Below are 22,076 nucleotides of genomic sequence, written 5' to 3'. Positions count from 1 at the left end.
GTCTCCGGTCATAAGGTCAACTCTACCAAAATGCGATGTCAAGATACATCAAAATCCTTAGTGTTGTTGTCTTTGAATCATGTTGACAGTCGGTGATACTCGATCAAGTAACATTATTTTCATCTCGACATGCAGGTTCAACGCGATGAGGACGAAATATCAGACGCCGGAAGATCAGATGACAGTTCCATGGCCGACCTACAAGCAATACTCAAGCTACTTCCGGCATGTCAACGGTGCCGCAAGAACAAAAAGCGATGTGATCTCCAACTGCCAGCATGCCAGAACTGCACAAAAGCAGAAGAAGAATGTTTTTTCTTGGACCTCATCACGAACGAAAGACTGCCACGACAGTATGTGTAGCTTATCCCGGTCTGGATCTACATGCTGACCATCTCACAGATACGTTGCTTCCCTACTTGACCATATCAAAGCCCTCAAAGCTAAAAGGGGCCACAAATCGAGTGGCGTTGGCCATGATACCGTGTCGGCGCACCTCGTGCCAGTACGAGGTATGTCAAGATATCTCGGCAGCCGCGCAGCTCTTGCAATACCTGCCCAGGCTCTGTCTGCCATTTCCCATGAGGAACCCAGTCCCGCCTTGGAGCTTCCTAGCAACTTCACGAACGGTTCGTCAGTGACCTCGGAGATGCACACGTTCTTGATGGAGAGATACTTCCATGTTATCCACAAGGTATATCCGGTTTTTGACTGGCCCTCGGAGTTTTTCACTGTCACATCGCAGACCTATGGCAGCAACCGATTCCTCTTGTACGTTCGCGCAATGGTTTATTCTATTGCATGCCATTGCCTGCCTAAGAATGACCTCAGGCTCGTGCTTCTCTCAGATGAACTATATCGACATGCCGTGGCACATGCTGAGGATGTCATGTCCCAAGTCTCTGTAGAGGCTCTCCAGGCCGTTCTATTACTGGCTCTGCGCTGTCTCTTCGATCCACGCAAAGGATCTTTGGGTCAAATGATTGCCTTCTCAAAGTCTTTGATGACGGAGTTGGCAAGTCGCGGGGTTCTGGAGAATTCTCCCTTGGAACTACCATTACGATGTATGCTATCTTGTCTCGATAACTTGGTTGGCTCGGCTCTGGATAGACCCTCAGGACGTCCAGAAATGGTGAGTAAATACTCTAGTGAAGTCCTCGCAGTTGATTAAATCTCGAATAGGACGTGTCACAAACATTAGACCTGTCGAATCAAACGGCCTTCTTGACCTCGCAATATCAGGAGCAATGGAAGTATCGCAACAGCTGCACTACCGAAGTTCAAGACACAGCAGCATTCGATAAGCCAATCGATCAAAACTGGTCTCCAATCACTCAAACTGCGCGCTGCGAAACACGGTTTTTGGTAGATACAACTACAAAAAGTGCACTGGAGCTCCTGCACGAATACTGTCGTCCCAATACCATCTTTACGGTCTTCACTGCGCACTGGACTTACAAGGCAGCGCTGTGGCTTTATCAGGATGGGGGGCCCCAGACTTCCTGGTATCCTCTGGCCTTGAGGACGCTCGAGCGATGTTCTCTCAAATGGCCAGAGTCGGGAGCGCTCATTGATTCTTTGGCTCGTATGTCGTCACCAAGGTGCTATGCAGAAAACATTGATTGAAGTCTCGCTCAGTATTCCATATCAACGGACGAGGGCTATCAATCCATATTGAACATGACGTCGTCCCAGAAAGCGATTTTGCCCCTCAAGTTAGGTGACGCCTTTATAGCAAGCTTTGCTATCACAGATCCCGGTTGGTGAGGCTCTACCAGTCTAGGGCGTAGATACGCTATGTACTCCTTCAACTCGTCGGCAGTCATACCCGGAACTATTTTGTCAGCCAAAGCTTCTCTAGACGCTGCAGAGAATGTCGGATCGTACTCACATTCTCCGTGGATCAGCTTGTTGACAAGGGGTGTATTTACGATACCAGGATATACAGCGATGGCTGTGATATCAGGCTCTTCCAAAGTCAGTGCCTGGGCAAAAAAATTGACCGCTGCTTTCGAAGCTCCATAGGCTCCCCAGGCCTTCCAGCGCAGCTGCTCGCCAGCATCTGACGACGTAAAGATGACTCTCCCTTTGGATTTTCTCAAATATGGGATTGCCGCCGAAAGCTGGTAGAAAGGTTAGCCTCGGAGCACGTATGGTGCGACCTTGACTGGACTTACCATGGAGACATGAGCCACAACATTGACATTGAAGATCTTGGTCACTTCTGTCGATGCCATGTCGCATATTCGCTGGATTGGTGCCATGATCCCAGCGTTGAGGGCAACGGCATCAATCTTTGCCCAAGTCTTGATGGCGAGTTCCACAGCCTGCGAATTGACTTGATCGTTACTCACATCGCCGATCACGTACTGGAACCTGTCCTTTCCAAGCGTTGCCTGTCGTTGCCTCAACGGCTCCTCAGCCAGATCAACCACCACAAGTCTGGCATTCTCTCGCAGGAGCTGGTCGACAATTGCGGCACCGATACCAGCCACTCCGCCTGTGACAATAACGACCGGATCTTGCGCCATGACGATATACTGTACTTCACGTGTCCAGGTTTTAAAATTGGGCACAAGCACTCTTTGATCCTTTTGTCTTCTTCCCCGCAAGCAAGACGAGAACTTGACCTCGGGCTCACCGGATTAACAGTGATAGTCAAGGACAAGAAAGCCGCATTTCAGACCACAGACCACAGACCACAGACCACAGACCACAGACCACAGACCACAGAACGATGGTGGTTTACAGACGTGATTGTTTGCCCATGTCTGAGACTATGCCGTACAATCAGGATTGCTCTATTAGATCGCTCTCCATCCCGTGCGTCCCGTCGCCTTCTCCGTCGCCTACCCCGTCGCCTACCCCGTCGCTCATTTCCGTCGCTCACTCCCATCGCTCATTCCCGTCGCTCATTCCCGTGGCTTCTTCTAAACGCCTGATTCTATGCAATAATAGTTGGTACTCCTTCCCAAGAGTCTCCAGTTGCGCCACCAAACTCCCCGAACTGCAATCAGTGGATTCCCCCCGGCTTTTTAGTCGAGAATCAATAGACTCCGGAAGAAGCTCAGTCGAAGCGGGGGCTTCAGAGACCTCGGGGGAGGGTCCGCATTCGAGCTCTTATCGCCATGTTAGTCGTCCATTCTAAAAGCCATTTGTGGGTGTTATTATTCAGGGTCCGCCCACCTGGCTCCAGACATCGTCGAGGTATATCTTGCTACTTCTATCACTACTGAGACCTAGGCAGAGGTGTTTTTTTTTACACATATTTCTCTCGGACCTAAACTTCTCGATATGTCTGACTTGCCAATCCCCGGAACCGTCCATCAGGTTGATCAGGCGGATCACATCCAAGGTGTCCGTCGCAGTCCGAAAAACCACGATATCATTCTACTGCCTCAGCCGTCAGATCATCCTGATGATCCTCTCAATTGGTCCAAGTGGCGCAAGCTCGTCAGCGTCTTGGGCTACAACATCTATACCCTGGGCGTGGTGCTCATGGTCTCGTGCTACACCCCGGCCAATCTACAAATCCAAGAGAAGACTGGGATCCCCGTTGCCAACATCAATACTGGCGTCGGCATCTATTTCCTCTTCATCGGCTATTCGAATCTTATTTGGCAATCGCTTGCCCTCAATTACGGTCGACGACCAGTCCTGTTGTTGTCGTTCCTGCTAGTCATCGTCCAAGCTCTTTGGCAGGCATGGTGCAAGAATACGGCACAATGGTATGCCAACCGCGTTCTCATGGGTATATCCGCAGGTCCAGTCGAGACACTCCTCGAGCTCATTGTGGCCGACTTGCATTTCAGCCACGAGAGAGGGTTTTACATGAGCATCTACGTGTGGTTGCTGTTCAACGGGCCCTTTCTGGGCTGCATTCCAGCAGGCTTTGTTGCCGACTCTTTGGGTTGGCAATGGATCGAATACATTGTCTGCATTATCGGCGCCGGTCTGTTCGTTTGGCTGTTTTTCACCTTTGAGGAGACGGCCTTTTACCGGCCCGACGTGATCTCCGCCGAGAATATCGACAGTGTCACATCAAAGACTGCCGTTTACGACGCCGAGGCCAATGTTGCACTCCCCCAAAAAGGAGAAAAGGGTGGTGCACTTGAAGCAACGGGAGCAGACACCATCAAGGCCCCGACGACGACCAGTGTTGACGCGACGCTTGACATTGTGAGCCAGCCGAAGCCGTATTGGAAACGACTGGGTTTTCTTCCTACTCACGACTCAAGGAGGAAGAGCACGGTGTGGAGGAACTGTTATCTTTCTATCGCTCTGCTACGATTTCCCGCCGTCATCTACTCTGGTCTGCTGGTTGCATTGTCTCTGTCTTGGTTCAATGTTGTCAACGGCACTCTTCCGAGTATATTAGGTGCAGAGCCCTACAACTTCAGCGCCAACATTGTCGGCGTCTTCTACATTGCCGCTGTCATTGGAGTGGGATTTGGCAGCTACTTCTCAGGGCAGTTAAGCGACAGAGTGGCGGTGTATATGGCACGCCGCAACAACGGTGTCTTTGAGCCGGAACATCGTCTATGGGTGTTCCTCTTCGCACTAATTCTACATCCATTGGGGTGCCTACTGTTTGGCGTCGGCGCGGCCCACAACATCCACTGGGTCGGTCTCGCTTTCGGTTTGGGTATTTTCTGTGCCACTCTGCCCATGGGTTCCTCAGTGGCATACAATTATGTCATTGACAGCTACAAAGAGGTCGCCGGTGAGGGTCTTGTGTCGGTGGTCTTGATTCGGAACACTATCGGTAAGTCACCAGGGGGAGCCATGATGGCGGTTTCACTGACATTGGTCATTATCAGGCTTCGGTTTTGCTTATGCGATTGTTCCCATGATCGACGCCCTGGGCTTGCAGGGGGCCTTCATACTACTCACTTTTCTGGGGCTATTCATCTGGTGTCTCACCTTCGTCATGATCATGTACGGCAGCAGATTTCGCAAGTATACGGCTCGAGCATACTGGAAACTAGTTGAAGAACAAGGGCTACGTGTTCATTGAGACAGGGCCGCCCTGGGGGGCAAGACATGTTGGGGGCATTTTCTGGCTATTCTAGTATGTATAGCTAAGTAGCCCCATGACTCAAATCTCTCCCGGTGATGAGCCGAGGAGATTTCAGCAAGATGGGCGTGGGGGAGGATTTTTTTTTGATATTCTCGTGCAGCTTGTTGGGTAAAGTGGTTCCTTCAGTGGAATATATGTATATATATACACAATGACCCATCTTTATATCTATCCCTGTGGTGTGCAGTGTTCGTGGACCGTCTGGCAGACCCTTGTAGGCGTTGTGAGGCACCACTAAGTTCACCTTTTACTGATCATGCCCTGACATGTCTCACATGGCAATTAAGCCACGCGGCGAACATGAAGGTCGAGCTTTGTGACTCCATCGACAGTCAATTACGTCGATTTTCGTGATATTTGAAAGTCTCAAGTCAGGAGCGAGCATTCATTATTCAAAGAACTCATGTTGAAAAGAGTCAACCGTAATGTCGTCGGACTAGCGATGGGGCGATCTATGCGTCGAGTCGACAGAAAACTATTTGCCCTTTTGCCCGCCTTTCACGGTCGCACCTTGAATGTTACCAGCTTTAAACTCGTCCACCATCTGATCCATCGTGACCCATTCGACACCCTCATGCTCGTTGACGAATTCAATGAATCTCTCATGCATGAGCAAGACCTGCGGTTTCCCGCTCACCTGTGGATGGATACTGATGGGGAAGATAAAGGTGTCGTACTCTCGATAACAAAACGAGAACTGATCTCTCCAGAGTTTTTCCAACGCCCATGGATCAACGTAGCCGTGGCTCGGTCCCTTGAAGGAGAATTGGAAAGGGGGCCAGTCGTCCAGATGCCAATTTGCAGGAATCTCAACGACGCTCGAGTCTTTCCACGCACTCATGGGGACCATCCAAGTCTCGGCGTCCTTGCTCGTGTCGGTTTCCTTCCAGGGATCCGTGTTGATGTGTGGGAGGTAATACGGCTGGAAGTCGTGATGCATAAAGGAGTGATCGTATTCAATTCCAAACTCCTCCAAAAGCTTGACACATTCCCGAGAGGTAGCCCAAGCAGGGGCTGTCCAGCCTCGAGGCTTCTTGCCCACGAAAGAGGTAAGTACATTGATCGAGCGTCTCAGAACATCCCGTTGCTGCTCTTCGGTCAGAGTAGACACGAATTCGTGAGTATAACCGTGCAAGCCTCTAAAAAAAATTGAGCAAAGAGTTAGATCTAATCCAAAAACGGCCATTTATAATGCTCCACAGAGAGGAAAAAACATACATTTCATGACCGGCATCTCTGACCTTGGCGATCTGTTCGGGGAAGCTTTCGATCGAGTGTGCTGGAACAAACCACGATGTCTTGATGTGATAGCGCTCCCAGAGCTTGAGAAGGCGGTCAATGCCGACCGTTGCTCCAAAAACACCACGCGACACATCCGTTGGGTCCGCATGACTGCCATCAATGGTATTGATCCTTTTTTTTTTTTGGAGCTGAGTTAGTTTGTCGAGGTGTTTTGTCCAGGAGTAGCCTTACCATCCACTGACCGCATCCACGTCGATGCCATACCCAATCAGGACTCGCTTCTTTCCCATGGTGGTTGATGTTGGAGTAAGTAGTTACCTGAAAACCCCTTGCTTTTTAAAAATTCACACCGAATTGACTAGACTACCCGAGCAGAAAGGAGAGGCCTTGAATGATGGGAGGCGGCGGTTCTATACTTTTATCCTTTCCTTAAGGAGAACCCCATGTATGGAGTTTCCATGTACCGAGTATGGAGTTCTTCTCCATAATAGGACGCTAGATGTCACGCTGAATAGATCCGCCTTTGGTCTCTCCAACCCTTGTGGAACCTCAACAAGCACGGACGTGAGCGAAGTTAGCGTCGCCTAGATGCGCCCGGGTTGACCTCGCTCAAACCACGAATCACCATTTCTTCATTATGTGATTTGATTCAAAGTAGGTTTCTTTGTCGTTGATTATAGTCGCAGCATCCAACAAGCAATCTCTTCCCCGAGAATCGCCATTATATCTCACACAGACACACACAGAGAGAGAGAGAGAGAGAGAAAGACAGGCGCGCGCGATGATAATTATCGACTGTAAAGGATCACCACACCAGGTAATTCTACCATCAGCTGGTCAGCCACTTAAGATTTACTAATCGTTGGCTATTTGGAGATTGGCCGGCAACATGGTGAAGGAGCTCGGCAGCAAATTAAAAGGTCTATTGCCTTTTATGCTGGACTCTTCGAGTCCATCAGCCGGTTGAAGTGGGATGAAGTTCAGCAGCTTGCAGATCCTTTCGCGGCCATGATCCAAAAAAAGTGGCCTCCATTCTATGAAGAGATGCAAGGTGAGAGATGCCCTTGTTCAAAAATCACTCAATCTCCCGCTCTCTTTGACACGTGGCACAGGCGTTGCTGAAGGCTCGGGCTCTTCGGTACTCGATATTGTAGCCCTCAACATCCGCACGGAAATTGCCTTTGGACAGTTCAGTGACGGCTGTACGAGCTTAGCATGGCATACGAGCGAATCGGCCTTTCTCGCACAGAATTGGGATGCAAGTATATCTGATTGGACACATGGACAAACCAGGCTGATATGATGTGCAGTGGAAAGAAGCACAAAAGGAGAATCTCATAGTCTTGAAGATCAAGCAAGATGGGAAACCCGATATTCAGATGATCACTGAAGCAGGCCTTATTGGCAAAATTGGATTCAACGAGGACGGAGTGGGCGTTTGCTTAAACGCCATCAAGGCGAAAGGCATGGACATGAATCGTCTTCCGGTTCATTTGGCATTACGCCTGGCCCTCGAATGCAGCACAGCTCTGGAAGCCCTTCAGAAGCTGGAATCGTTCGGCGTCGCGTCCCCCGCCCATATTCTGGTGTCTGACCGTACTACTGCCTTCGGAGTAGAATGTTCATCCACTACGATTGAGAAGCTCGTGGCCGATGGCCGAGGGAGACTGATTCACACAAATCATTACAAGTTGCAACACAACGGTGTAGTAGATGCTCAACTCCTCGAGGACTCGGGGCCTCGCGACACGAGGATGCTCGAGTTGACCGACACTTTGGCCAAACCAACATGGAGTGGAATTTTCCAGGCCTTCCAGGATGAGGCTGATGCACCGTCCTCAATCTGTCGAACACAGGTTGGGAAAAGCACACTCGCAACATTGTTCAACATCATTATGGATTTGAGAGCTGGCAGAGCTGAGATATGTCTTGGTCGACCAGTGGATATAGAGGAAAAGGTGTTGCTGTCATTCTAGAACACCATGTCTGTTTGTTCACGTGATCAAAACTGTTGGCAGATGGATTGATTCCAACGCCCATCGTAGACATGGTAGACAAAGAATCTCGCCTAGACTTATCGCGGGGAGCAGCCCCCCCCCTCCTCCCGGGCGGGGGACCCACAGCGATGAATCAATTCGAGACAAAAGACCTGCTGTCGTACACGACAACTACGTTCTGGCTATCCAAAAGCATAAAAGGCAAATAGACAAACAACGGTCCAGATTTGTGACCCGCAGCACCAACGGACGTCACGACTCAAGTTTGAACGCACTGTCCGACAGTTGAAATCAGGAGCTGTTTGAACAATCTCGGAGGAAGGCGACCAAGATCCAGGCCATCAAGGTGGCTTGCTGTCGGCAATGCCGTGATTGGGTTTTTGAGTCGCTCGATTGGGGTTGCTGCCCGGGGTAGAGAGATCCACTTCTCATATCATTCAATGGAATGGCCTTGCTCGTCCTGATATTTGTTCACAAGGTGCGAAAGTCTTTCATTCATCCAAGCAAGATTGACAAAGTGACAAAACTAGAGACAACATCTTCAGTGATTATACTCGGTTTCTTCCAGGACCTGCTTATCCTGCCACACCCTCTAAGTATACCACAATGCTTCTCTCGCTCCTCCCTTCTCTATGCGGTATATTGGCACTCGTTCTCCTGGTTGGGCCTTTGGTCAGCTACTGGTGGGATCGAAAGGGCCTGCGAAAGTTTCCCTCTCCATCATTCGCCGGTGTCAGCTCACTGTGGCGTGTCTGGCACAATCTCCGCCATCAACACTATTTGGCAGTACACAAAGCCCACGAACAGTTGGGTACTCATGTCCGAATTTCTCCCAATCATATTTCAGTTGCGCACCAACAGGCAGCCTACGATATCTACGGCCACGGTGCCAATATGATGAAAGAGGCCTTTTACGACTCCGGGGCGGGTGCACACCGGAACCTCGCCGATGCTCGCGACAAGATTGAGCATCAGACCAAACGGAAGATGCTTGCACACGCGTTTGCCCAGAAGACCATTGTCGGGCTCGAGCCTGTCTTGATTGATATGCTGCAGACGTTTGTCGGCGCGGTCAATGCCCATGTCCAGTCGGGCGAAAGCATGAATATACGACTCTATTTCAACTATTTCACCATTGACCTTCTGGCAATGATCTTGTTCAGCAAGCGTTTGGGGTGCGTATCCCGTGGAAATGATGTGGTCGACGCAGAAACCACGACGGGAGTGGTCTACAAGACTGCTTTTATAGAATCTTTGCACCACTCCCTTACCATCAACGTTGCGCTGGGTATGGAACCAGTGTTTCTCCCATGGACGAGGTGGCTGTTTCGACACCACCCGTACATGCGTGATGGTGTCAACTTTGAAAATATCATCCATCACAATGTCAAGGGGCGCCTTTTACAAGGTGTAACCCAGGACGACCTCTTCACCAGACTGTTGCAAGACAGCAAAGGGAACAAGTTGAACCTGTCCATGGGTGAACTTGTCGCCGAGTGCAGTGTCATGATGAACGCTGGGACCGAGACAACGACTGCCGCCATGACCAATACTGTCTTCCTCGTCTACACCCATCCTCGAGTCCTCGCGAAGCTGAGAGAAGAATTGGATCCACTCTTCTCTGACCAAGGTCTTCCCAGTTACGAAAAGGTCTCTAGATGTCCTTATTTGAGAGCTTGCACCGAGGAATCACTTCGAGTGCGACCGCCCAGCTCCATGGGCCTCCCTCGAGTGGTGCCAGAAGGGGGGCGGATGGTCGCCGGAGAATTCATCCCCGGGGGAACCACGGTATCCGTCCCAACGTACACACTCTTGCGTGATGGCTCCATTTTCGACAGGCCTTCCGAGTATTTCCCAGAGCGCTGGCTCACCGAGGACGCCGAGCTCAAGCGAGAAATGTTGAGGAGTCATCTCCCGTTCAGCACCGGCCCACGAGCCTGTATCGGACGCAACATTGCGTACTTTGAGCAGACCTTGGTGATCGCCGCGTTGGTTCACCACTTTGACCTTGAAGTACCGGAAAATTTCCAACTGGAAACTCAAGAACGATTCAACTCGAATCCTGGTAACCTCTTTGTTCGTTGTAAACGACGTGACCTAAAGGTCTAAATGTGTATATAACGAGCGGCCTTTGAAATGAATTTCCCGTGGGCATGACATGATGACACATATACGCAACAAGTATAAATATAGTTTTGTTCATTGTCTTTCTTACCCGTAACTTCTTTTTAAGAACTTCTCTGACTTGAGTTATTATATACAATGTCTTTGACTGATGAGGCGCAGACAGGTGACTAGAGAAAAGCCACAGCCTTCGGACTTTCGAAAGCGTTCATAAACAAAGCGTCATGGTTGCACCTGCCAAGTAACCACGAAAATAGACAGTATAGAGACTAGAATAAATTGTGAGGGTGACTCTTGACGTGGTGCCTACTTGAGAGCAGAGATCCTGCTAGAGAACAAGTTGGACAACTTCAAACTTGCTATAGATGCTGGTAATATTGCTAGGCGATGATTCCACGGCCAATTTTCTAGCCAACTCCGCCTCCGTCTGATGGTCTCAGAGCCCAGGCCAACTTGTATCCGTCTCACCTTAGCACACAGACGGGCTAACGGAGCCTCCGCCATGATTTGTACAGAAGGCAAACGTAATGCTGTCACTTCGGGTAGAAAGTTCAGTGGTACTCATGGTGAATCCCCAAGCTCGAGCGACTTAACTGAACCCCTCCTCCCACCGAAGAGTCTTGAGGGAAGGAGGCACTCTCCCTCTGTCGGCCTCCGCCGAGTTCCTCAGCTTCGGCTGTGACATTGTCTTGTGACCTATGGTAACGTGGTGACCTATCAGGTAGACTTCGAACTTGATGGGCGGTCCACAGCTAGTAGCCTCGACGATGATGATTGGGTTGGGGCTGTAGGCTTCATACACAAACCGCGTCTGACGATCGACCGAGGCCGCTTGTTCCGCAATCCGGCTCATTCACTTGTTCACAAGCTATGCACTAGGGCGTTTCTGCCGTTGAGCAATGAGTAGGCGGCTAGCTCAGGTCATCCCAGCAGGAATTTTCCGCTCGCAATATGGACCTTTGAAGCTGTGCCCGATTTCCGCTCCAAGTAAGGCGAACGGAATTGGAACGAAAGAAAGGTGACAAGGCCGGGCGTTCTGGAGTACTTGGGACGGTGAGTCTCTCTTCAGGGAGTCCTTGCTTCGATGAGGTCCTGAATACCCAGGTAAGAATAGGACTGATGGTCACTCTCGCAAATGACGAAGCATCTTGGTCGTGATCGAGGGAACAACGGTGGGAGGCGTATATTGGTCCCTGACTGCATCAGATGTCACATTGGGATAACACGCATATTTGCGCCCTGTTAAAGAGGAGTTGACAATGCCAAGGTTCATGGTCAAAAGTAGGGTACATATGGTGGCCTGCAGAGGGACCGAGGTTTCCTCTTCCAGCCCATATTTGAGGCTAGCAGACAGTACGGGAGGGAAAAGTGCCGACTGTGGGGGCTCTCCCTGGACTCGCACAGGGCGGCATCACCCTACGCCGGATGCGGGGTGAGCCGCGAGCAGATTAACCACACCTTGGCACTCTGGGTAAGGCTGCACCTTGCCATCCCCGCCCATCCTTCAGCTGCGCAAACCATATCATCTGCTTCCCTCAAGCACAACCAATCCGTTGTCTGGGCACACCATTTACTGAAACTCTTGGATGTAATAATGTCTTGCTCTCTGTGTCATAATTCCTTTCAATTGATCAGGTGAAAATGACAATTCCAAGACGCTTTTTCGCCCGTACACCAGCTGGCCCGCAGCGGTCGTTCGCGGCCCAAGTGATCACAATCGGTGTCACATGTGTTGCAGCATATTCATCATGGGCCCTGGTCGCACATCATTGGATTACATGCGCTGTATGTTGGTCTTATTCCCTCCCCATGAGAATCCCTTTACATTTGTCCGAGTCGTTCGCTAAGCTGCGTTTTGGCCAAAAGCCCTCTGAAGGTCCTTCGATGTACCCATCCATGCCCAGCAGCCTCTCCTACAACATATATTCACGAAGGTACAAGCGAGGAAAGAACATCAGGGTGGGGGATGTGGTGGTCTTCGAGAGCCCCATATTCCTCCGTGGCATAGCCTGCAAACGTGTTATTGGTATGCCCGGGGATTATGTCGTCCGCGACCCTTATCTATCTCCCACGGTGGGCGGAGCTCCGATCCCGGGTTTATACGAAGGCGATGCGGTACGGGAAGAGCCTGTCATGATACAAGTTCCAGAGGGCCATGTGTGGGTAGCCGGCGACAATTTGTCTTACAGCAGAGATTCTCGATTCTATGGCCCGCTACCCATGGCTTTAATTACAGGCAAGACCTTGTATGTTGGCGATGGGTATTTCAATTGGACGTCTTTCCGCAAACCGCAACTTCAACCAGTCCCCATCTCTGATACATTACAAGGACCCGTGGCAGGTGAAGCCCACCTGAAAGACACCCAAGCTACCTGAGAATAGGAGACCTGAGCGTCTGAAACAAGAAGCATGTCAAAGCCAAAGAGAATGCAGAGTCTTATGAGATGCGGCGAGCCGCAGTTGATGTTATACAGCAGGTGCTGGGAAGAGTACAGCTCAGCTATCTCATCCCCTCATCCTAGACGTATCACGCCTTTGATACGGCAGAGGCTCAACCTTCTTTCTCTTATACTCCACATCCGCACCGTCGATGCCTGCTCTCTGCATAATGGCAGCCGTACTTTCATCCCATTGTGTCCGGAACAACGAAGCACTAATGGGACTGAGCATGTGACGACTCATCATACTGCGTACTGTGAATCCATCACGCTGGATCTTTTTCCTGGCAACCTCAAGATCAATCGGGATGTCGTCTTTTTGTTGCAAAATGATGATGGACAACCGATGATATGGACTGCCTTTCTGCGCGTAGGGTGGAAGCCATGGTAGAAGGACCTGGGAAGTCGGAGATAGAGTTGCTAGATCTATCGTGGCCTGTGTTGGTGAGATGACGACGTTGCATGCAAGATAGTGGCATCGGGAGTCAAAGGAGTCGGTCTCAACATTTGGCACGTCTGGGTCGACAATGGCGACGGTGACCATCTTTTCGCCTCGTTCATAGGATTGTAGGGTCAAACGACAGGGGTTTTCGCTTATGTGTGACTCCACGAACTCGCCCGGTTGTACAATTCTGTTTCCAAACACTATCTTGACATCCAGGACAGGATCCACGTTTGGAATGACGTCTGGCACAACATTCATCTGTGTAATCCGTTGAACGAGGACTTTCCGCGGATACTCTCGCCACTTCCGCTCAGCCAGATGTCTGTAGATAGGCTTGCTCAGGTCACCTGGGAATGTTAGCAGGTATCAGCTGCTCTCAACATGTCTGCACACCTTTGCCATCTTCGAATCTCCTCTTCACATTGGGATCGTTGATGTCAGCCAAAATCTTGAGCTTCTCCAGCTCGGCGAGCATGCTGTTCAGCCTCCTTTGTTTGTAAACTTCCCCCCCGGGAAAGGTGCTTGGGTCGACATCCCGGAGACGAGCGATGCGAGCCCTCTCTGTCTCTATCTTTGCGAGTTTCTCAGCTCGGTCGGCAATGAGAATTTTGCGAGCTTCTTGGAAACATTGGTACGGCAATTCGTCGAAGGGAATACCAGGAGATTGCGCGAGTGCGGCGCGGCGTCTTCGAGATCCGACGGGAAATTGACCAGCTCTCAACAGTTTCCGTTCAAGTCGAGGAGCATGAACAGTAGCTGGATCGGGATTATGATAATAGGAGGGCTTCTGCGCTTGGACTTCTTGACAGGTCGAGCTTGTCGAAGCGAAGGTTCGGAGAGCGGCTCTGGTTAACGACACCTCAACCGTGAATGACCTCAGCGAATGCAGTAATAGCAAGCTAGGGGCCCGAGAAGGTGCCATAGTCGACAGGTTGGGCTTGAAACCTGCGCCGGTTTGCAGGTGCGGGTTCGTGAAGAGCAGCACCACGGGCGTCTCGATTGACTCCGAAAAATTGTTAGAGGGAATTCGGAGGAGCATAGGCTCGAGGCTGCGCAGAAGCCGTCACGTGCTCAACAACTACTCTAAAGCCTAGCACGTGGCATGGTGCACGTGCTTGACCAAGCTGCTCGTCCTCCTTGCGCCAACCACCCAAGAACCTTGTGGCCTCTGCCAAATGAGATACTGCTACGAGGGAGGTATACTTACAACTTCCACATCCCGACCGAAACAAGGCGCCCAGCGTATCTCCTCGCACATTCCCGAATTTGAGCATCGGCCATTTGCCCGCCCTGCCAAGCTTCTCTGTAAGCATTATGCTAAGCATTGACGGCGTTGCTAGCGATCGAATCAACCCAATCCAGAGCCCAAGCGAAGCACGATCAATAATCCATCAAGATCATTCTAGGTAAAAGCTTCGGATGATCTAACGCCAGATTTCTTTGCTGTCCAGATAAGGATCTCCAGTACTCTTTCCGCGACATCGAGCATGCTTCATCTCCAACTGGGCGCATGCGTTTTATTACCGACTTTGCCAATTTCGACCGATGCGGCCGGCCATCAAGAATCCTCCCACCACCAATTGATCGCGCTGAGTCATAGTAAACCTTCCACTTCGCCCAGTGCGGCCCGCGGACGTTGGAATTTCTTATGTAAACACTGACAGCTTCGCTTCGTTCCCTGTCTGCGTTTGAGCCTTCTTTCTACTCTTCGTCCTCGGAGCAGTAACAATGTCAGAATTGGACAACGATCGCCCACAGACGGTGTCTCAGGAAGAGGACAAAAAGGGAGCCGCAAACATGACCGGTGACGCCGGCCCTGACGCCCAAGTTGCGCAGCCCAAACCTAGTATGTTAAAGAAAATATGGGCGAAATTGGGCCTCGATATTCCCACAGTTCTCTTGATGCTCAAGTAAGACCTTTCCACTCGTTGTCGTCTCACAGCTAAATGGACACAGGGGAGGACTGCCTCCAGCCATTGCACTCGCAGCGTAAGTACCAGGGCTTCTTTCTAGACAGTCGCTCATATTTCTAGTTATCAGAGTGATGAGTGGGCGAAACAGTACTCGACCCTAGGATATCTGATCGCAATCACGTCTTTTTTGTCTCTCCCAATCCTCCCGCGGGCAAAATTTGTCCAGTCCATGGCAATATCCATCATCACGGTCTGCTTTGCTGCCGCCGTTTCCCTCCTGTCGATACAATGCGCTGTTGCTGCACGTCAACAAGGAGTCCAACCCCCCAGCTCTACAACTACTGGTTCCTCTGGGAGTAAGCAAAGTCTGCAGTACAGCTCGGCAGCCAATGTTACGGCCTGCGTCTGGCTGTTCTTCTGGCTATGGTTTGCAAATACGCTGCGGGCAGCCCGTCCCCAACTCTTCATCGTATCCATTCAATTCACCATCTTCGTGGTTGTCGCCTCTACTTATACTCCGACATTTCCGAATATGGCAGCTGGGATGAGCTTTGTGGATCGACTGTTGAAGGTGTTTTTGACTGGATATGCTTTGGCCACTGCTGTGTCACTGTTCGTGATACCATTTTCCTCGAGGCTGATCGCCAAAAAACAAATTGCCGGCGTTCTTGGCTTGATGAAAGCCTCTCTTTCCATCCACACAGCCTATCTGCACGGTATCACCACTTCTCAGACAGGCAGCCCAGGGCTCTTGGACGAGAACGGGAACCCGTTGCCGCTACATGCGAATCCCGAAGCCCGGGTGTCCATGAAGTCTGCCGAAGAAGCAGCTCAGAAGTTGAAGGCAACAATCCAAAAAGCTAGTCAACTTTTTGGGCAGTTGAAGCTTGAGATTGGGTTTGCTAAGAAGGAAATCGGATGGGGTAAGTTAAAACCAGAAGACTTCGGTCAAATCTGGGAAAGATTGCAGCACATCCTCCTTCCAGTGGCAGGCTTGTCAACCTTTGTGGATATCCTTCAATCGGTGAAACGCCACAAGGCCGAAGGAGAGAATTTGATTTCCGACCTGGACGCTATTGAGGCTATCAGACGGCTCGAGGCGGAGGAATGGCATGAAGTTGTCGTCATGTCACGCGTTCCATTCTGGAAAATGAAGACCACTCTGATAGACGGCCTGACTCACGTTGCCTATGTGCTGGAACTCACGCCTCGACCAAAGATTCCCAAGAAAGATGTCGAGACGTCCGCAGGTACATATCCAGCGCCAGGAGATCCTGCCTTTTGTGAGTACCTGAAGGAACAGATGGCCATTTTCCAAGCCCATAGGCAAGAAACAATGCAAAAGTGGTGTGAGAAAAAGGGTATAGAAGTGCCCGCGAGATTCTGGGAAGATGCATCCTCTCAATACAATTTCACAGACGCAAGCTCTGTCCACGAGACCGTTCGACAAAAACAGAATCACCAACAACTATATCTGATCCTCTATCTCGAGTATCTCCTGTTCGCAGTCTGTCAGGCCGTGTTGGCTTTTGTTCTATTTGCGGACTCGAAGGTGCAAGATGGCACCATGAGAAAGAACAGGTTGATATTCCCTGGTTGGAGACGGATTCGTAAACTGATGGAGAATGCATTCAAGCAAATGGACGCCAGCGAAGGGTTGCAAGACGGACCAGCGTCGGGTATCTACATCTGGGTAGGAGACTCTCTCCAGAGACACAAGGACCCAGAACACCTACCGCCGACGAACTTGTATCAGCGAGTGACAGAGCATCTGAGAGTCATCCCTAAGTTTCTCGCATCTGATGCCGCGCATTTTGGCTTCAGGGCGGCAACTGCGAGTATCAGCCTGGCAATTATCGGCTATATCCGCCAAACCCACAGCTTTTATCTGGCCCAGCGTGGAATCTGGGCTGTGATCATGGTCGCTATCAGCATGGGTGCGCATGCCGGAGCCGGTGTCCAAGGATTCCTTCTCCGTATCCTGGGCACTGCCATTTCCATGGTCATTTCGATTACGGTGTGGTATATGGGTGACCAGAAACCCGCAGCTATCATTCCGCTGATCTATCTGGTCTTCGTCTGTGGCATTTATGTGATACTAAAACACCCCAAACAGCTCATCACGGCCGTCATCTCCATTGTCACCACCATTTTGATCATCGGATACGAGCTCCAAGACAAGAAGGTTGGCACAAAGGTGCTCAGTAGCAATGGACAAGCATTCTATCACGTCTACCTGCTTGCTCCATATCGTCTAGTCAGCGTTGTGGCAGGTCTGGCCGTCGCTTTCTTCTGGACCTACTTCCCGTATCCCGTCACCACGCATGCCACTCTCCGCAAAGACCTTGGCTCAACACTATATCTGATGGCAAACTTCTACTCTTGCGTGCATTCCACCGTCGAACTCTGTCTTCGAACCAGGCCCGATCTCGCTATTGACAAGAAAAACGACCCCAAGCGCAAGCTGGACAAGGCCCGCCGCCGGGTATTCGACAAACTGATGGTTATGATGAATCGGCTCCGCGAGCACAGCCAGTTCATCAAGTACGAACCAACATTTGGCGGGAAATTTCCCAAGGAGACTTACGACGAGTTGATTGTACACATGCAATCCCTCTTCAACTACATGGCGCTCACTGCATACTCGACCACGGCGTTCTCTCACGAGGGCCAGGAATCCGAGTGGCTGAAGGATTTCAAGCGGCTCACCGAGAAATCGACAATCACCTCACACTCGCTCACCTCGACCCTGTGCCTCGTCTCGGCCAGTGTCACAAACGCCCAGCCGCTCCCGCCGTACATCAGCGTCACGCGGCCCATTGACATCGCCGGCCAACTAGCCATGATCGACCCTGGCATTCTGAGCATCAAGCACATCAACGAACCGTGCTACGCAGCGTTCGCCGTCCTGGAGATTGCAAGCATCCTCATTATGCAGGAAATGGTCGCCGTGCTTGCCAGGGTCCGCGACCTGGTCGGCGAGGTCGACTTCTCGGTGCACTTTGGCCCGTCTGGCTCCGTATCCCAGAGCGACTCAACCTTGGGCCAAAGGCAGGACCAAGCTAACGGTGACGAGGCTGGGGGAAAAGGTAAGGTTGACTGATTCGACCTTTTATCCCTTAGAATTTAAAAAAGGAGGATACGCGTCGGGAGGTTGGTATCTTGTGAACGTAGACTTGGGTCTCCTTTCTTCTTCAGACCATTTTTGAGTTGTGGTGGATTCCATTCAGCGATCATGTTATGCCATGCCATGCTATATGCTATGTCTCAAAAGCTTCTTCACGGCACATGTGTGCGCGTCTCACTTTCGCCTTCTATAGCATCAGCCCATGTGATTTACAGGCTACTGGGTAGACAAGCTGTCCTTGAGGATATGTATGCGTGTGTATGTGTCTGCTTCTGTCTATTTGTCTGTCTGTATGTGATGCAACCGACCCGACCGGACGAACGACCGATCTATTTCCAAATAGAGGGTGTATTTCAAACTCGAAAATGCTAACACCCGCTGGAGCACCACGTGTGTACGTACCCAGATATGTACGCATGTAAAGTATATGTGTATGTACATAACGACCCACCCCCATCTTTGATGCAGTCGCAATGATATCGATATAACGACGGGTCAAGTCTGTGACCAGTGACCAATGACCAATGAACCAGTCAACGCACCAGAATCAGAATCGGAATCAGAACCGGATGCTGCTTTTACATGTATACATGCATGCATGCACACACACACACACACGTCATGCCGGTTTTTTCTTCTTCCGGTACTTCTTCTTGCTCTTCTTCTTTGTATCGTTATTGAGATTGCTTACTGCTATCGCTATGCAATTGCTATTGCAAAATCTCAGCCTCAAACAGACAAGGCCCCTGCCTACCGGCCTGCCTGCCTCCCTAGCCTAGCCTAGCCTAGCCTGGGTATCTTTCAAGAAATGCGCAAAGCATGACGCCGACAAATCAGTAGCCATAACGCCAGCGCTCGAGGTCGAGGTCGAGGTGGCCTCAGCGCACCCAACCGTCAATAGACCAGGCATTCAATGCTTTTGAGCGTGACTCGCATCGCGGGCTTGGACGCGGGCTCATGCTTTTCTGCCACCAACATATCCTCAAAGTCCAGAGGGGGGGAAAAAACATCAGGTTCCCTTCAATGACGCGGTAGAACTACGCCCTCGGAAGAGAGGTGCGCGGGGGATAAAACCAGTATATTGTACAAATGGCTGGTTTTGTTTTGGTCCACGTAGTGATATAACACCATGGATGACCAGACCATCAGCAAAGCCAAGTCAAGCACCATCACGTCTTGACCACTCGGAGTCCTCCGTCATACATCAGCTCTTCTCATTTGAACATACTCTCAAAATCGAAATCCATGTTCTCCATGTTCTCCATGTTATCAATGTTATCCATGCTGTCCAGATTGGTCAAACCGTCATTGCCCAACGCGACATTGTCGTCGAAGTTCATGGCATTCGCGTTCAGGAAATCATCAAACTCATTAGGACCTAATGCGGGCAGCCCAAAGTCGTTAACATTGACATCGGCTGGCGGCTGGTGCTGGATCTGTGCAATGTTGCTGTTATTGTCGGTACCTATGGGTCCTCCCATACCTCCCATACCACCTGTGGCGCCCACATTTGTGGCTAGAGGTGGTCCATTGACTGTAGATCCGGTCATGCCAAAGTTGGAGTCATCGCCCGTTTGATTCGCATATGATTCGAGGCCAGGTAGAAGGGAGCTTAGTGAGGCGTCTTGTTGTATATTGAGTTGCGAAGGATCTGTGCCAAACCCATCGCCCAGATTGTCGAGGTCAAAGTTCATGTCGTTATTGTTGCCGCCCATCATGTCCGCTGATGGCTCACCAAACATTGATTCGAAGTTGAAAGCCTCGCTGGCCTCGGCCGGAGTGTCTTGCGGAGTCGGCTTGGGAAACTCCTCCGTGGTTGTCTGTGTCATTGTACTCTCGGGTTGCTGCGCCGACTCGGGAGGCTTCTCCTGAGGTCTGGAAGTTGGTACGACAGCTGGCTGGGATGTCTTGATATCTGTGGACACGGAGACTTTGGGTTTATCGGGTGGTTTGGGTGTGGGGTTCTTCTCTGCTGACGAAGAAAGAGGTTGCGCCGTGTTGGTATTTGCCATCACAACTGGAGGAGGAGCTGGTTTCTGCGCCGGGGAAGGTTGTTGGGCCTTTGGCTGCGCTTGCACCGGACTCTCAGGCTCTTGTGTCTTTATGCGCTTGGGGGCATTTTCGCCGTCTGCAGGTTGCGCCGTCTCTTGTGCTTCTTTAGTCTCATCGCGTTTTCTTTTCGCGCTTGCGGCACTATCTTCTCTTGCTTTGGCCTCGCGCCGGGCTTTGTTCAGGGCCAATTGACGCTCAAGGTACCATTTCGCATCAAGGATCTGAACCTCACAGTCATCCAAGGCGTCCTGGAATTTTTTGGCAGTTTCGGCGAGCACTGCTTTTGTTGACGGCGCGTAGTTCAAGGGATCTTTCATGGCATAGGCAATGCGGGTCACGGAACCCATAAACATGCCTTCGACGGTCTTTACCGGGTCGTAAGGGGGTTTAGCTGTCGCCATGATGCACGGCACAGCACAGCGACAGCGATTTCGCGATAGGGAGCAGGGAGTCGCGAATGGGTCGGATTGGAAAGAGAAGATGCGCGCATTCACTAGAATCGGGGATGAAGAGTCGCCATTATTGTGTCAAACGAAAGGAGATGTGTCAAAACCAAGTCCAGCTTTTGAGTGCAAACGTTTTCCCTTTGTTTCCTTCTGCGAATGATAGAACGGAGCCAGAAGAAGTTGATCTGGACCCGTGGGTCAGCGCCAGTCGCGACTTTGGAGGTGATCGCATTCGGAAAAGAGCCTCCGCAGCGTCACTAGCCCACAGGCCACGGAGCCCCAACCAGAGGCCTCGAGGAGCTTTGAGTTTGTAGGTGGGGGAGCTAAACCAACGCCTAAGCTGGCAAGCTGGGCGGCATGCAGTAGTAACCGCCGAAGCCGTCAAGCCCGTGCAAGCCTAAACCTGAGAGGGTGACCCTCCTTTACGGGCAAAGATCGCGGGCACTCACCCCCCTCCCAACTGTGGGTAGGTGATGGTCATTCATCCTCACTCTGGTCAGTCAGCAGCGTCCGCAGCCAGGCTCACAGTGACGAAGTACGATCCTCAAGCTACCGCCACTGACCACCAAGTGAATCTTATTATTTCGTCCATCTCCATCTCTTCCCACCTCTCGTTCCTCCTTCGATATCCATCCCCCATCTCAAGTATCCTTTCTTCTCATCTCCTCTTCCATTACTTGTCGTCGTTCTTCCTTCTAGTCGTCGATTGGCATTTGTGCATTGCAAGTTGGGCGTTGGGAAAAGATCTCGAGCGATTTCTTATCTCTCCTTTTCCTATCGTCTCTCTCCAGTCCCATCAGCTACATTACTTTTACTGTGTGTGCTGCGCTGTGTTGCTCTGCTCTTCCCACACCCAGTTCTCCTGCTCTTACTACTACTACATACTACTACTACTGTCAAACATCATCAGTTACTCCTCCCAGCCGCCTGACACTCGTCTCGGCGCGACCTCTTTTGCGGCCATCTTACCTATCACGCTTTCGAGTCGTTCCTCTCCTCCTTTCCATCTCCCTCTCCTTCGACTCTGTCGCGCTGCTCTCCTGGACTTGGTTGGCTTGTCACCTTGATAGCGAATTTGTCTCGACGTTTTCCAAGCGAAATTTCCTTTTACCTGCCCTCGATCCACTCGTCGCTGTTACGCCCCCCGCAATCTTCCTCTCCCAAAGTACACTGGGCTACGAAAAAAATTCCAAAGACACCTTGACGAGCTTC

At 51.0% G+C, this 22,076-nt stretch overlaps 10 protein-coding genes across 10 annotated transcripts; 6 read left to right on the top strand and 4 right to left on the bottom strand.

Moving 5' to 3' along the window:
• Positions 1-129: 129 nt before the first annotated feature.
• On the top strand, positions 130-1,626 carry Z517_01747 (uncharacterized protein; the record flags this gene model as incomplete). Its single annotated transcript, XM_013434705.1, has 3 exons — positions 130-353; positions 403-1,132; positions 1,183-1,626. 3 exons carry the CDS (start codon positions 130-132, stop codon positions 1,624-1,626), a joined length of 1,398 nt encoding a protein of 465 aa, XP_013290159.1.
• A 38-nt stretch (positions 1,627-1,664) lies between these two features.
• Z517_01746 (uncharacterized protein) lies at positions 1,665-2,531 on the bottom strand (the record flags this gene model as incomplete). Its single annotated transcript, XM_013434704.1, has 3 exons — positions 1,665-1,834; positions 1,892-2,123; positions 2,178-2,531. 3 exons carry the CDS (start codon positions 2,529-2,531, stop codon positions 1,665-1,667), a joined length of 756 nt encoding a protein of 251 aa, XP_013290158.1.
• Positions 2,532-3,294: 763 nt separating this feature from the next.
• On the top strand, positions 3,295-5,017 carry Z517_01745 (uncharacterized protein; the record flags this gene model as incomplete). The annotated part of the gene is made up of 2 exons (XM_013434703.1): positions 3,295-4,765; positions 4,821-5,017. The coding sequence occupies 2 exons, from the start codon at positions 3,295-3,297 to the stop codon at positions 5,015-5,017; spliced, it is 1,668 nt and encodes a 555-aa protein (XP_013290157.1).
• Positions 5,018-5,555: 538 nt separating this feature from the next.
• Z517_01744 (uncharacterized protein) lies at positions 5,556-6,612 on the bottom strand (the record flags this gene model as incomplete). The annotated part of the gene is made up of 3 exons (XM_013434702.1): positions 5,556-6,219; positions 6,299-6,493; positions 6,554-6,612. The coding sequence occupies 3 exons, from the start codon at positions 6,610-6,612 to the stop codon at positions 5,556-5,558; spliced, it is 918 nt and encodes a 305-aa protein (XP_013290156.1).
• A 718-nt stretch (positions 6,613-7,330) lies between these two features.
• Positions 7,331-8,298, top strand: Z517_01743 (uncharacterized protein; the record flags this gene model as incomplete). The annotated part of the gene is made up of 3 exons (XM_013434701.1): positions 7,331-7,373; positions 7,435-7,584; positions 7,640-8,298. 3 exons carry the CDS (start codon positions 7,331-7,333, stop codon positions 8,296-8,298), a joined length of 852 nt encoding a protein of 283 aa, XP_013290155.1.
• A 627-nt stretch (positions 8,299-8,925) lies between these two features.
• On the top strand, positions 8,926-10,428 carry Z517_01742 (uncharacterized protein; the record flags this gene model as incomplete). The annotated part of the gene is made up of 1 exon (XM_013434700.1): positions 8,926-10,428. The coding sequence occupies one exon, from the start codon at positions 8,926-8,928 to the stop codon at positions 10,426-10,428; it is 1,503 nt and encodes a 500-aa protein (XP_013290154.1).
• A 1,824-nt stretch (positions 10,429-12,252) lies between these two features.
• On the top strand, positions 12,253-12,819 carry Z517_01741 (signal peptidase I; the record flags this gene model as incomplete). Its single annotated transcript, XM_013434699.1, has 1 exon — positions 12,253-12,819. One exon carries the CDS (start codon positions 12,253-12,255, stop codon positions 12,817-12,819), a length of 567 nt encoding a protein of 188 aa, XP_013290153.1.
• Positions 12,820-12,948: 129 nt separating this feature from the next.
• Z517_01740 (uncharacterized protein) lies at positions 12,949-14,248 on the bottom strand (the record flags this gene model as incomplete). The annotated part of the gene is made up of 2 exons (XM_013434698.1): positions 12,949-13,673; positions 13,720-14,248. The coding sequence occupies 2 exons, from the start codon at positions 14,246-14,248 to the stop codon at positions 12,949-12,951; spliced, it is 1,254 nt and encodes a 417-aa protein (XP_013290152.1).
• An 806-nt stretch (positions 14,249-15,054) lies between these two features.
• Positions 15,055-18,342, top strand: Z517_01739 (uncharacterized protein; the record flags this gene model as incomplete). The annotated part of the gene is made up of 3 exons (XM_013434697.1): positions 15,055-15,236; positions 15,283-15,315; positions 15,360-18,342. The coding sequence occupies 3 exons, from the start codon at positions 15,055-15,057 to the stop codon at positions 18,340-18,342; spliced, it is 3,198 nt and encodes a 1,065-aa protein (XP_013290151.1).
• A 1,238-nt stretch (positions 18,343-19,580) lies between these two features.
• Positions 19,581-20,819, bottom strand: Z517_01738 (uncharacterized protein; the record flags this gene model as incomplete). The annotated part of the gene is made up of 1 exon (XM_013434696.1): positions 19,581-20,819. The coding sequence occupies one exon, from the start codon at positions 20,817-20,819 to the stop codon at positions 19,581-19,583; it is 1,239 nt and encodes a 412-aa protein (XP_013290150.1).
• Positions 20,820-22,076: the final 1,257 nt, after the last annotated feature.

The sequence above is a fragment of the Fonsecaea pedrosoi genome (assembly GCF_000835455.1).
Source record: "Fonsecaea pedrosoi CBS 271.37 unplaced genomic scaffold supercont1.1, whole genome shotgun sequence".
Classification (NCBI taxonomy): domain Eukaryota; kingdom Fungi; phylum Ascomycota; class Eurotiomycetes; order Chaetothyriales; family Herpotrichiellaceae; genus Fonsecaea; species Fonsecaea pedrosoi.
Note: the sequence above shows the minus strand (reverse complement) of the source record. Positions and strands in the feature narration are given on the sequence as shown.